The sequence below is a fragment of the Berghia stephanieae genome, chromosome 14 (assembly GCF_034508935.2).
Source record: "Berghia stephanieae isolate SIO BIC M18660-M18661 chromosome 14, UCSD_Bste_1.3, whole genome shotgun sequence".
NCBI lineage: Eukaryota > Metazoa > Mollusca > Gastropoda > Nudibranchia > Aeolidiidae > Berghia > Berghia stephanieae.
The window spans coordinates 446,413-460,523 of NC_088373.1; the positions used below are offsets into that span (position 1 = coordinate 446,413).

Consider the following 14,111-nt stretch of genomic DNA (forward strand, 5'->3'; position numbering starts at 1 on the left):
AACTTTTTCCTCTTTGAAATAAATATGAAAAACCCATTATGCTGAAAAAAAAAGAAAAACCCAACTACTTATACAATTTTTTAAATAGTCTTTATTATCAACGTCACCATTTCAATAACAATAACATCACTATTGGATTATTGGACTATTGAATGATAACCAGGCTGCCAGTCAATGCCAGCATTTCAACAACAACAACATCATCGTCGCCATGGAAACGGATCATAACACTGGATTGAGGTTGAAACTCAAAGTATGTGTAAGAAAAAAAAAAAAAAAAAGGAAAAGATCGAATATTACCAGACATGACAATGAATAAGACAAATTTAACAATGATGAATATGGAATAATGATGACCCAAGTGGCTATTTGTCAGCACTGACACAATAATTTAAACAAAAATAAAATCAAGAAAAGTCGTAATGAATTTGACTGTTTCCCTTTAGGTAATAGATCTCAGCTGGTGATGGAGCAAAACCAAATAGTCTCAATTGAGATTTTTAAAAAAGCAACAACAACAACAACAAAAAAACCTTGAAAATGACAACGATGTAAGAAAGAATAAAAAACGTAAATGGCATGTCACCTGATATTAAAAAAATAAAAAGTATAACTCACTTCAAATTTATAATAATTCTTTATCACACTTCTACACCATCAACAAATATCCGAGAATCTCATTAAGCCACATTTCAAACCTTACACGACAAAACAATACAATGCAGGAAACAAACAAAAAAAGATGTAGGGACATAACATGGAAATGTAAGAATTGATAGCAATCCAAGTTACTGTACAAATTGAAATTGACACACTCATGTCAGAAATAGAACACATTTCACTATAGACTCGTAATCAAATTTTTTTTCTGGCTGTAAATTCATTTTTCAGCAACGATCTCAACATAATACTGTCTTGAGAAGATTGGTCACATTTGTCAATTCGAAATTTAAAACAAAAACAAACAAAAAAAATGTGAAAAGTTAAGGCAAAATGTCACATAGTTGATTTGATCTAATTTGAACCACCTAAAACATGAAACTCAAACTGGACAGATGTTCTCTGTTGTAGCACAATAACTAGTCCAGAAAATAACAAAAAACACTCGTATTTAAAATTCTGGCCAGCAAACTAGTCTTTCAAATATTGACCGATGAAAATGGCCCCATCTTTGCTAAAAACTCTCAAATCTAGAATTTCCTTGAAGACGTTTTGCAAAAGACCCTACAATGAAATATGAGGTCATTTTAAGATCGATTTTTGAAGGACGAGTTTTATAGCCAAAATTATAAATAAATGTATTTTCAGGTTAGGGAAATATAGTGGTCTGCTCATGCAACGTGGCAGCAGAATTCATGACCAGAGATAGCTGTAATAGAAACCGTTGGTTACACAGTTCTGTGTCCGGGTAAACCATTATCATATGTCAGGGTATATGACATGTTGGGAATTGATTTTAAAAAGTTACTGTAAATGAAATTTGAAATTTCCTTTATCAAGGAGATCTAAATTTCTAAAAATACAAAAACAAACAAAATAAAACAACAAAACAAACAAATCTTAATTTAAATTTTCCCACATTAACTGTCTTACCCTGATTGACCACCAGTTTGAGAGGATGGGTTACATATATCGTTCTCAAAACTTTCGGTACATTAAAAAGGTCCTTGAATTTATGTGATTGATAATGAAATGTAGTGAAAGATGAGGATTATAATACAAGGGATTCAGTGTACAGAGGGTAAGGTGGGGGCAAAAATAGGGAAATACAATGTAAACCGGTTAACCATTTATCTGCTTGACTCTGGAAAAACATGTATTTTAAAATTTGGCCAGAAAACTCGTCCTTCAAATATCGGATCAATTTAAAGGACCCTCGTCTTGGCAAAAAACTCTCAAGCCTGGGAATTCAAGGAGGAGCTCGCAAGAGCCCGGGTTTGAGGTTTGGCCAAGATGAGTGTTCTTTAAATCGATTGATATTTGAAAGACGAGTTATATGACCAAATTTTAAAATACGTATGTTTTCCAATGTATAATAGTTAACTGGTAAAAGCAAAATCTGATGTTCAGAAATTCTCATTTATGCATTGTGAAGTCAAAACAAAACCATTTTGGGGATTTGCTAATGTTGTCTATTGTGCACAGCCTCCCAAATGTTTAAACTATTTAAAAATAAACCATAATTTTGCAGACTCAACAGCCAGTACAAAACATTTCTCAAAACTATGAATGTTTGGCACCAACTGCACAACATCATAAGCATCTCTAACCCATGAAACTTATTTAAAATGAAAGTCTGTTGCATGTTAGTCACGCTGAGGACAAAACATATTCATTAATAAACTGAGTTAAACCGAATATTCTTCTCACAAACCTTGGATTCAGTTGGAGCACAGCCTGTGTTTCTAAAGACAAGCTTTCTTTCTTTCTGATTTCTTGACATTGAAAACAGTAAACGAAAGGCAATTTTATTCAGCTCTAAAAACAATGGAAATTCGTGCGTGCTTTCAGGGTTTGGAGTTTGTTGATAATAATTCAACTAAATGCCCATTGTTTAAGAATTTGTTGGGGTTTTTTCTTGTCTTTCTTTTTTGAATGGTTATTTCAGTTTTTACATTTACTGTTAAACCGGTTCACATTGTAATGAGTGTCATTTGGAAGGAGACTGTTTATGGAAAAAAGAAAAAGTAAAATAATATTTTTTTAAATGAAACATTCTGTTGCCCTTCATCTAAGAACAAGCGGCAATATCACTGCTTTCTTCTATTGGACAGTTAGGTGTGGTGGAATTGGCTGGACTTTCCTTGAAGCATTTCTGTAACACGTAGGCGTCTGCAGGCTCGATTCGCTTGTAGTAGTTTTTCTTCTCCTCCACAATTTTGAATCCAAACTTCTCGTAGAAGCGAATGGCCCCATCGTTATTTACTTGTACATGACTGAAGATGGGAAAAATATAATAAATGTGAGGCTTTATTAAAATGCAACTAATAGATTTGACAAAATAACCCAACCATCCGGTTTGTGGAGAGTGGAAAACTGCACCAATTTGTTCCACCGTACATCAAGTAGTCTCCCACTACAAGTATATTTGATTGGGGGTGGGGGTGGAATGTAATTTTTTAAAAAGAAAGAAATTCCTCCTCTGGCACCAAAATCATGGATTTCCGGGGATCAACAATGGAAACCCATCAGTACTGTAACACATAGAACATTATTTCATCATGAATAATTTGTAAATTTCTACATAAGTATAAACATCTTACTGTGAGTCTTTCTTTCCCCTTCTGAGTACAATTTAAGTAACCACGCACAGAGTCATTGAAAAAAACCACCCCAAAAAGACATGACTACTTACAGAAATACATTGTCTATCTTTCCATCCTTGTCACAAATCTTTAACACGTGTTCTAGCATGACTGTGCCTAGTGGGGAAGACAAAAAAATATATACAGATAAATTACCTATACAGAGGATAGTGTATCCAGTGGAGTTGAAGTCAGAGACAAGAGGCGACAAACAGTCACAGAGAGCAAATGAAGGGGACATAAGCAAGCAGGCTCATTTGGTAAACAACTTGGAGCAGGCACTTATGTATTGGATACAAAAAAAAAAAAAAAGAAAAAAAAAAAGACCATGTCATTTTCCTACAATTTGTTCATTCTTGTAGGAAAGACTGTAAACCATCCCAATTTATCTTTTCTTTACAGCAGTTTATTTTTTTTTTTTGGTTAGGTCCACCCGGCATATTTAAATTTTCATTTTTTTTTCCTCCATAAAGTTTGAAATAGTAGCATAGACTATCCATATCTACATAAAGTCATAAAGTGTGCTGAATATCAACTTGCTAGCATCATCACTATGATATGTAACTTGTGTAGTGAAACAACCTGTAATCACAGATTTGCCCCTCGACAGCAGGGTAAAAGTAGTGCCTGACACTCAAGAGATTAAATACACAATTCCATACTGATTCGCAAGCCAGTAGAATGAATATAACAGCTACAAGTAAGAACAAAATACCCAACAAAACATTTCGGGGTCAAAACCCTTCTTCAGCCAATAGCAAAAATAACAATAAACATGAATGCATCTCTCGAAATCCTGATAAACAAATCTGATTGTCAAGATCAATTTACTTGCAAAGAGGATGTGCCAATATTTCTCTGCCGTCCATCCCGATGTCAAGTGATGTATTTGTGTTTTGATTGTTTGTTGTTGGCTGAAGAAGGGGTTTGAGCCTGAACGAAATGTTGTGTTTGGTATTCTGTTCTTACTTAACTTGAAGCTCTTATATTCATTAATATTCATTACCTTTAACAATAAAGACCAAATTAATAATAATAATAACAACAACAACAACAACAACAACAACAACAACAACAACAACAACAACAACAACAACAACAATAATAATAATAATAATAATAATAATAATAATAATAATAATAATAATAATAATAAATGGCATTTATATAGCGCTTTACCCTGTAGTCACAGGCTCTAAGCGCTTTACAGTGATATAAAACAAAACATATTACAGTGAGACAGGTGTGAAGGAAACGTGATACGAATTCAATTTAACAACAACAAAATATGAAAATAATATTGCAACATTATGACGTAAAAAGATAAAACTTTAAGCGAGATTTGAACGTTGTCAACGAATCCGAGCATCTCACGTTTGATGGGAGAGAGTTCCAAAAATGGGGGGCCGAAATTTGAAAAGATTGTTCACCTATTTTACGCAATGGCTTAGGTTTGACAAGGATTGATTGGTCATTGCTTGACCTCAAGTTTCTATTGGGGACATATATGTAGACAACAGTACAAATCTTATAGGCAACTCTTTTTTCCACAGGAAGCCAATGTAACTCACGGAGAAGAAGAGTTGCTGACGGGTATTTTTTGTTATTGCGTACAATGATCCTGGCTGCGTTATTTTGAGCAACCTGAAGTTTGCTAATTTTGTCTTTAGCTAAAATACTAAAAAAAAGAAAAGAAAGAATGATAAATAAAATGCATCACTGATACTGACATAGAGAGAACACAAACAATTCAGTATTTTACCTATACCAAGCCGTCGGTAGGGAGCCAAACAACCCAAGGTCATGATATATAAACGTCGCTGGTTCTCAGACCTGTCGATACGGCAGCAGACGGCACCAATCACAATGTCATTGTAGTAGGCTGGGGGGAAAAAAATTGATAACAATAATAAACTCAGAGAGAGAGAGAGAGAGAGAGAGAGAGAGAGAGAGAGAGAGAGAGAGAGAGAGAGAGAGAGAGAGAGAGAGAGAGAGAGAGAGAGAGAGAGAGATAAAGACTTGATATATCAAATGATAAAGTAACCATAATAAAACTACACTCTGAGATAATCACAACACCTTTGGATCAACGAAACTGTTACGATAACAGAAGTTAAGTTTCCTGTCAACTTTTCACCAACTATCACCATTTTCACTTGAGTTGACACTCATTTGTTCTCAACATTTATAAAAGTCAAAGAGATTAGCCGTGATGAGAGACTTCAAGCTCTCACCAAACCCATTGGTCACAATGCACAGTTGTCAATCCCAAAACAAAGGATATCGCCCAGTCTCTCTTTACAATTATCATCATCTACCTGTTGTCTAGACTGTTCCCAGCCCCCTCGCCTCCTATCTAATGATCACATGACCATACCGCAAAGCCCCGCCCACTCTCAATTCTTCAACCTGTCATGATTTCACCCATGATGAAATTTAATCATATTTTGCTCTACTGATTTCTTGAATTTGTCACTTTTTGAGGTGATTTTTTTTTTTTGTTTGCGATTAACCAGTTATATAGGACAGATTCCGTTTCTTGGGAAATGTTGTGATTTGCAATTATCCGGAGGACTGTAAAATCAAACCAAGATCACGAACATCTAAATGAAAAACATATTTTACTATAACATTAGTCATGTAATCCATAGGTGGGCATTTAAAATGCTTTGTCTCATAAAGAGAGGTTAAGTGATTTGATATGAAACGAATGAAATCAGGAGTCACTGAGGATGTGCCAAAAGGTCGTATTTGTCACATTTGACACATAAAAACATTGACATGAACTTAGGGAGCAGGCACTGGTGTAAGATAAAGTCCTGAAAAAGTGTGTATGAAACATACATTTTCAGATCTTTAACATTAACTTTAATTTGAAACACGAAGGAAAGATTTTGCTTTTGTAAGTCTCTTTAGGTTGATTTAGTGAAAAATAATTTTTAAAACCGACGGCCTGCTACCAAGTTTGGTTTAACAGTAAGTCAGTAAGAAGTGAGCCTCGGTCTGAATGACGATTGCAGAGAATTGTGAGACTCAGCCACAAAGTTTTAAAATTCGAGGAGTAATGCTGCTCTCTCCATCCATATTGTCAATTGTTTACATTGGTCAGAGTTTTGAGGCTGACAAGATCTTGTGACTTTAGTACGGAAGGACTGCAGTTTTTCTTAGATCTTCAGGGATTAATTCAGCCTCATCTGAATTCAGAAATTTCTGATATGTAGAGAGATCTTGATTCAGTGTAATTATTATTGATAATGGTTCTGTCCGAAAAAAATTGTAATTTCGCCTTACAGGCGTCATGTCCCATCCTACACATTAAATGTTGCGGTTGACCAGGGACCCCTTGTAAAGCGCTTTGAGTACGTTTAGTGGATATTGCACTATATAAAAGCTCTTTTTTTTTAACCCATAGAAACTGACGAAAACTAAACCGTTCCAAACTTTTCCCTGAAAAAAATTACATATAGATGTCTTTTGATTTTACAACAAAAAAACCCCCCAAAAAAAAACCAAAAAAAAAAAACCCAAAGAAAAACGCCCCTCTGGCACAGCCTAAGCTATAACAATGTAACTCACCAAGTTTGGCAAGCTCCCCGACTTCCAAGACATCTTTGTAGAATTTGTCGTTGTAGGTGACTGGGAAAACCACCTGATTTAAACGCTTCAACTGCTTGATGTTGTGCGGGGTGATTTCCCCAAGGTCAATACGGCCCCTGCAGGATTGATAAAGATATATCATTCAAGGTCAAGCCCAACATTTCAGCAGGAAAAATTGAGTCTGTCTATACGTGAATTCTATTGCCGTACTCCGACACATAATATTTCAAACTTTGGCCAGAAAACTCATCCCTCACATATAGATCAATTAAAATGATTTTACGAAGTCCCAGGTTTGAGAATTTTTGCCCAGAATAACAGATGAAGGATATTTTAATTGATCAACATTTGACGTACTAGTTTGCTGGCTAAAATTTTAAATACATGCTATCCCAGTCAGCAGCATACTCCGATCAGTCGAATGAAATTGCAAATTGAGTCAAAAGAGGTAAAATATTGAAAAAGAAAACAGAAGAGAATATCATCCAACCTTCAACGTAAATTCTGTTATTAATTCAAATTCCATGCTTTCTTTCTCTATATGTGCTAATTAAGGTGCGGCTAGTCTTGTCACAAAATCAACGATGCAAAGCATGGTCTGGGACTGGATGGGTGACAATGATCATAGAAACTTCTGACTCAGCTCAAATGACTCATACCCCTACTTTGGATTGTAGAAGGATTGTTGCCTGTCTCACACTATCAGAATTTGTAATTTTTAAATTATGTATTTTTGTCTATCAGAATATGTAATTTTTAAATTATTTATTTTTGTCTATCAGAATATGTAATTTTTAAATTATTTATTTTTGTCTATCAGAATATGTAATTTTTAAATTATTTATTTTTGTCCTGATTTCAGTTGGACATTTTTTATGTTGTTAAAAAAGCTTTTCATTTAATTTATACCAGTTACTTTCACTTTGACTGACATTTGTTTCTTTAAATTTCTATCTGGACTTCCAATTGATCAATGATTTTGATTTTGTCTTTCTCGTCAAGCGGGTTTAGACTATCTGCTGATAGTTACTAAAATCCTAATTTTGATTTGCATTTAAATTTATGTAAATTATCAATAGAATTAAAATATTTTTAATAACAAAAAACAAAAAAAAAAACCCCAACAAACTAAACTAAAGATACCTATATTCCCACGGGAGACTATTCAGACTGCGTCCAAATGATGGCTGCCTCTATTCTCATCCCCCCCCCCCCCGGCTGATTGGATTACCGAAAAAAACGTCGCCGGCTTTTTGCGATTTGGATTGGAACTGTGTTTTCAGTCCACCAGTGGACTGAAAACACAGCAGTGTATTCAGTCCACCGGAAATAAAAATCTTTAAAAGGACCAAATATCGTATATAATTGATACTTTAATCGATAATGAAGACATTGATATTGACCCTATTATAGGCATCATCAGAAATGGACAGGCATATAATTTATGGCAATTCAATGGCTTAATAATATCATTTACAGCGTTTTATTTACTCTCGGGAAGTCTTGATTGAGAGTTGTTCGAAATCCGGCTCCTGAAACAGATCTCAATTCTCGATACCGATATATCAATTATTGATGAGATTCTTAGCTTGCTGCCATATGACCATGGGCCTGGCCAATTTGACAAACAAAATTGGCCACATAGAGAATAGTGTTTCTACAATTAATTTAAATTAAGATTTATATCTATTTTTAATTTTACCTAGGCGGTTAGAATTTTTGTGATTATGAAAACCGATGAGTTTTCCAAAGAGATCAGTTTTAGCATTGTTTGCCCATCTAAGGTTCTATTTGGTCACTTTTCACATTGATCACTGGCTTTGAGCACGCCCGTACCTTGAGGCCTAAGGCCTTCATCCCCTCTCACCCGCCCCAGTCTTGACTTTGTCATCTTTCAACATCCTTTCTTTCAAAACCATTCCGTGTCCTTTGTCTTGTAGAGCTAGTCCATTGTTCATTGTCTATCATTTGAACAATGGCTACTCAGACGCATGAACCCTCGAGTTCTTCGCTTGATTTGTATGTTGGAAGAAAGATTAAAACATTAGATGAATTCCTGAAAGTTCTCGAGCCAAGGAAAGGCAGAGGTGAAACGTGGGTAAAAGCAACGGGTGGCAGCACTGTATCCTACGCAAATAAATTCATAAAGAATGATGAGCGGCATTATCCGGAGGGTCTTAGGATCAAAATAGGCAACTACAAATGTTTGCACGGTGGAACCTGTTCGTCAATCGCCAAGGATAGTTCCTGCAGCTTTACTATTATTTATATTGCTTTGTTCATGTACCACATTTTTTTTTTTTGGTTAGAACAGTTTATTTGACGGAATAGCAAAGTTGATTTGCCAATAAGGAGCTTTCAGTCTCGCTGCTAGGACAATGCTTTGCTCTTGGATCTATGTTATACCTACTTCTTTTCTCTGTCAAATTAGTTTCCCTTTGCTTTAAATTTTCATTTCGTGCGTTAGTAGGTAATTGCAGGCTTGACATCTGAGTGCAATTGGAATGGACTGTTTGAACATTATTATTACGGTATTATTATTACTATTATTATTATTATCATTATTATTATTATTATTATTATTATAGTTGTATTTTTTATTACCATGCACTTTTCACTACATTTTGTCTTGCCTTTTGAAATAAGGTCGTTTAATAAATATTGGACTGAAATCAAACTACATACATACAACCTATTTGTTTAATCTTTTCCCTCATTGTTACTTTGATTTTATGTCACTCGTTGCATTTTTGTATTCTGTTCTCGGATTCATGAACAGCCACTTGACTATAGGGGGATAATTAATTCCAATAGACATTGCTGTGAAATTTTGTCCTCATCCTGGAGTACTGTGGGTGGAATTCCCCTTAGGGTAGGGGAAAGCTGACTGTCTTGGGTGGTTGTTGATTGGCCCTTTACTTTGCTGTCTTCCCCATCGCCCTTTTATCATTTATTCTTTCCATGTTCTTGTTCTGGAACAGAATTGAGACCATGTGGCTCCCCTGCCTGGAATCATATAGTAGGAGAGAGATAGTTAAATGACTTTGCCCAGCATTTGACATGTCTGTGAGAAGTGATACTTTTATTTTTTTTTATTTTTGTAAATCATCTCTCTGACTCTGAGTCTTGATCAAATATGAGTATGAATAACCATCTAGTATTTATCTCCTTTTGGCGAGAAACCCCGTCTCAATGTCTGTGTGTGTGTTGATACTTGGTGGTCATACATTGGGTAGACTGCTGCTGTGACATATTTAGGCTTTATTCTTAGGTGCCTGTGACCCAAGATTGCAGGGATTTTTTATGTTTTGTGTACATTTTTCTCTTTCATTAAAACGACCGCAAAACGTCATAATCACACCCCCTCTCGGTGGACTCTTCATCGGTCAACATCCTGACTAAACTATCACTTTTTCCCTCTATACTAGACCATTTGGAATCCATGTCATTTACTGTCACCTCTATGTGTACAGTTCTTCGGGACCATTTTGTTTAGCCTGGGCCTGGGATCTTGAACGAAACGGTACATATGTTAGCTTTTATAATAGTTTGCATTTGCACCCATTTGAGTGTATGATATGCTATCTACGTAGGCCTTTTAAATGGCGAATTTGTCCCCAAGTGGTAATTGACCCCCCCCCCCCCCCCAATCATGAACAGGGAGATCACTTGCCATTCCCCCCCCCCCCCGCCTATACGTTTTTGCTCCTGTCTTGGAATAAAATTATTTGGTTTTGTTCTGGCCCTGATCGGAGACCTTGGCTGAGAGGAAAGCAGTTATTTGTGTAGTTAGTTTTTGGAGATTATGGGGTTTCTCTCCTTGTAAGTCACCTCTTTGTTTTGTAATTTATGTAGGGTTGTATTTTTGTTGTTGTGTGTGTATAATGATTTGTAATCGAGTCTATCTGTTTCAGTTGTATCATGTGCTTGTGTCTGGTGAAACTTTTGGGTGATCTCAAACTAAATACACGGATGGTCCGCTATTGAAATCTACATCTGTTCCCTTTTTGAACCATTTCCGTTTGCCTTATTATTATTAATTTTTTCTCGTGAGCTAATATAACTTTCTTTCTACTATCCCTATAATGACCTCAATGTTTTATAACTATTATAAGTGCCATCAAACTTTCAAAAACAAAGTCCTTGAAAGAATGTTTTCCCTGCGGCTCACGCCGATATTGCATAAACCAAAAGTGTCCCAAGCCCGTAACCTTAACTTATAAATAAAAATAGGAGCCAAAATTTTTTTTTTTTTTTTAATCGTGCGGGTGCAAGTAGCTACAAAGCAGTCCTTAATCTCTCTCTCTCTCATGCTCCGCTCCCTTAAACATATTCAAGACCCAATGACTATAAAATTTTGTTCTCTTTTCTTTTTTGTTGTTTTTGTTTCGTTTTTCTCAGGACTCATATTGCCACGTTACAAGAAATGCACACGGCAATAAATTTTGACGTCTCACTGTGTCCTAAATTAGAATAAAAACTTAAAAGTGAGAAAAGTAAATAAATAAAAAATGTTAAAAGTCAATCAAACTTCTCGAGTCACCAGGAATGGTGTCAACGTATTGAAGTTGAAATTAAGAAATTTTTTGTTAAGGAAGTACAAAACAAAAAAAATAAAATAAAAAAAATTAAGGAAGAAAGAAAGAAAATATGCCTAGAAAAGAGCTCAGATCCCTAACTCACCCCACCTGGGTTACAGTTACGCTGTGCTAAGCAGTCGGCCACCTCGATTTCTCGCGCTAGGTCAAACAGCCCGTGCCGTAAAATCTCTTCCGGTGGACTGAAAACACAGCTGTGTGTTCAGTCCACTGGTGGACTGAAAACACACTTCCATTTGGCTTTGATTGATTTTTTTTTTTTAATTGTGCAACTTGTGACAAGAAACTTAACAAATTACTGCATTACAACCTTTGGTAAACATACAACAATTGTGGACTACTATTATGAAGACTAGCATCCTAGACTAGGGGGATGAGAATAGTCACTTCGCCAAATGATTGCACATTCGGATTGGAATTTGAGACCGAATAGCATCGGAAGACTCTTCAGACTCGAGTCCGAATAACCGCAGCACGAATTGGAAAATCGTGAAATGAGAAGGGGGAAATGCAAAACGGTTTGTAAACAAAATACTCACTTTGTCATTTCACTCTTTTTCGAAATAAAAATGGAAAAAAAATAACGTTTGGCTACTTTTTTAAAGGCTAGCCATTCACCTTAGACTTAGAGCTAAAAAACACTTGGTTATTCGAATCGAGCTAGAGATTAGATTGAGGCACACTTGCCTCTTTGCCTTGCCGCTGTCACCGGAAGTAAATTTTTCCGACAATTTTGTCGTCTCGTCGAAATTCATTCCGAATTTTTAGTAATTTTGAGGAAAATGCCAGTTTGTCTTTTCAAAAACCAAGTCGTCAAAGGGCAACATTTTTCTTATGTTTAAGTTGCTTTTTATTGCTTGACTTAGCGCCTTTCGCGTGAAAGTCATACGGCTGGGATGCCTCGGCCGCCTCTGTTACCCCCTGTGTGAGATCCCTCCACTTTTCGTGGTCTTCTGTCACACATTTTCATTGAATCTATTTTAGGTTTACATGTTTTTATTGTTTGAGGTCTGAATCTGAGTCTGAATATTACTCTAAGTCGATTCAATTCTGAATATTATTTGTATTCGAGGGCTGAGAGAGTTGTTGAATTTGAATGTGACAGCCATTATTGGGTTTCAAGGTGCAGTAATTTGATGATCTTCGCTTGAGGGTGTCTGAATCTGTTTTGTTTACACATGGTTCGAGATGAGCGTTCCGGTCTTTTATAGTACAGGGTACAAATGAGTAATTGAAGTTGAAGGTGTTTGAGTTTGCACATCGGTGTTTTCGTGTTTTTGAGTGGGTTTTCTTTGAATGCATGAATTTCGTTGTACGTCTAGCTGTTCTAGTTAGATGGCTGTCATTTTGTTTGTAACTTTGAACATAAGAGTTAATCATTGTTCTTTCCCCCTGCCTTGTAAGGGAGTCCATCCAAGCTGTGTGATTATGTCTGTTACGCTGCTATGGGGTCTGAAGTGACTGGAGACAAATCTTGCAGTGCGGCACAGGACAGCTTCAGTTGATTTTATTTATGTCAGATTGACGGTGTGAGTCCCAAACGGTAGTTGAATAGTCAAAGATTGATCTTACGAGTGTAATGTAGGTGGTTTCTTTCGGGTTTTACATGGCAATGCCTCATGTTCCTTTTAACGCACTCAACCCTAACACCGACTAAATCCGTAGTTTACCCGGGTTACTTTTACTCCATCCTTTTAATTACAATTTTTCAGAGATAAATTATAGACGTAGTATCAAAGCTATTGTTTTTAGTTTTTGCATGTGAATGATAGTTGAATAAAACTGTCTATGTACATGCTCATTCTTAATACCTTTTTTCCAATTTTGAAAAGTAGCAAAAATCTCTAGGATTGAGTGAGTTAATGAACCCTAGCGCGGAATTTGCTTTTATTTATTAGGTTCCTGCTTAACACGGCGTGGATTGTTATGATGGTCGTCCTTTGTATCACTTTACTCTTATAAGTTCCAACATTTAGACACGTTTCATTTTCTATTGAACATAAATAAATAAATAAAATTACCTTTATTCATCCCATAGTGGAAAATTGTCTCTTGGTTCTATTCCAAGGGAAGACGGGAATAACCCAAGCGTCAGCCGCAGTGCAGCGCCGCAAATTGAGCTAAGGCGAGGTGACTTGCTCAATGCCACACAGAGCAGCGGCGGGTTGGCGGGTGATCGAACTCGATACCTTTCGGGTAGGAAGCAAAGACCGTACCGCTGAGCCACATAGAGAATGTAAGAAAGGCGTGACGATTCACTGAGCCAAAGTGCCAACCATATTGATTGTGTTCTTCCTTTTTACCTTAAATAAAATAATAAATGTGAACATTTATTCAATGTACTGTGCATTTCCATGCGATCATCATCATCATCCATCCGGACTCTGACCATGCCCAACACTGCTTGACACAAAGAATAACATTTAAATACACAATCTTGAATTAGATCATTTACAGGAAAATATAGACAGAACGAAATGAAAGGAAAGAAAAAATTATAAATAACATTATCTTATTCTCCCGTAAGTGATGAATTCCCAAAAAGCAGAATGGCTCTTGATCTACGTGCTCATATTTGCAGGTCTGATAACCAAACGTATAATGGGCTTGT

The 14,111-nt window shown here is 36.0% G+C and overlaps 1 protein-coding gene across 1 annotated transcript; it reads right to left on the reverse strand.

Moving 5' to 3' along the window:
* Window positions 1-73: 73 nt before the first annotated feature.
* LOC144960024 (N-alpha-acetyltransferase 50-like) lies at window positions 74-12,246 on the reverse strand. Its single transcript, XM_078892967.1, has 5 exons — window positions 12,040-12,246; window positions 6,882-7,018; window positions 5,068-5,187; window positions 3,356-3,422; window positions 74-2,936 (listed from the first exon to the last, which is right to left on the reverse strand). Exons 1-5 carry the CDS (start codon window positions 12,045-12,047, stop codon window positions 2,732-2,734), a joined length of 537 nt encoding a protein of 178 aa, XP_078749093.1. The 5' UTR covers window positions 12,048-12,246; the 3' UTR covers window positions 74-2,731.
* Between the last annotated feature and the right edge of the window lie 1,865 nt (window positions 12,247-14,111).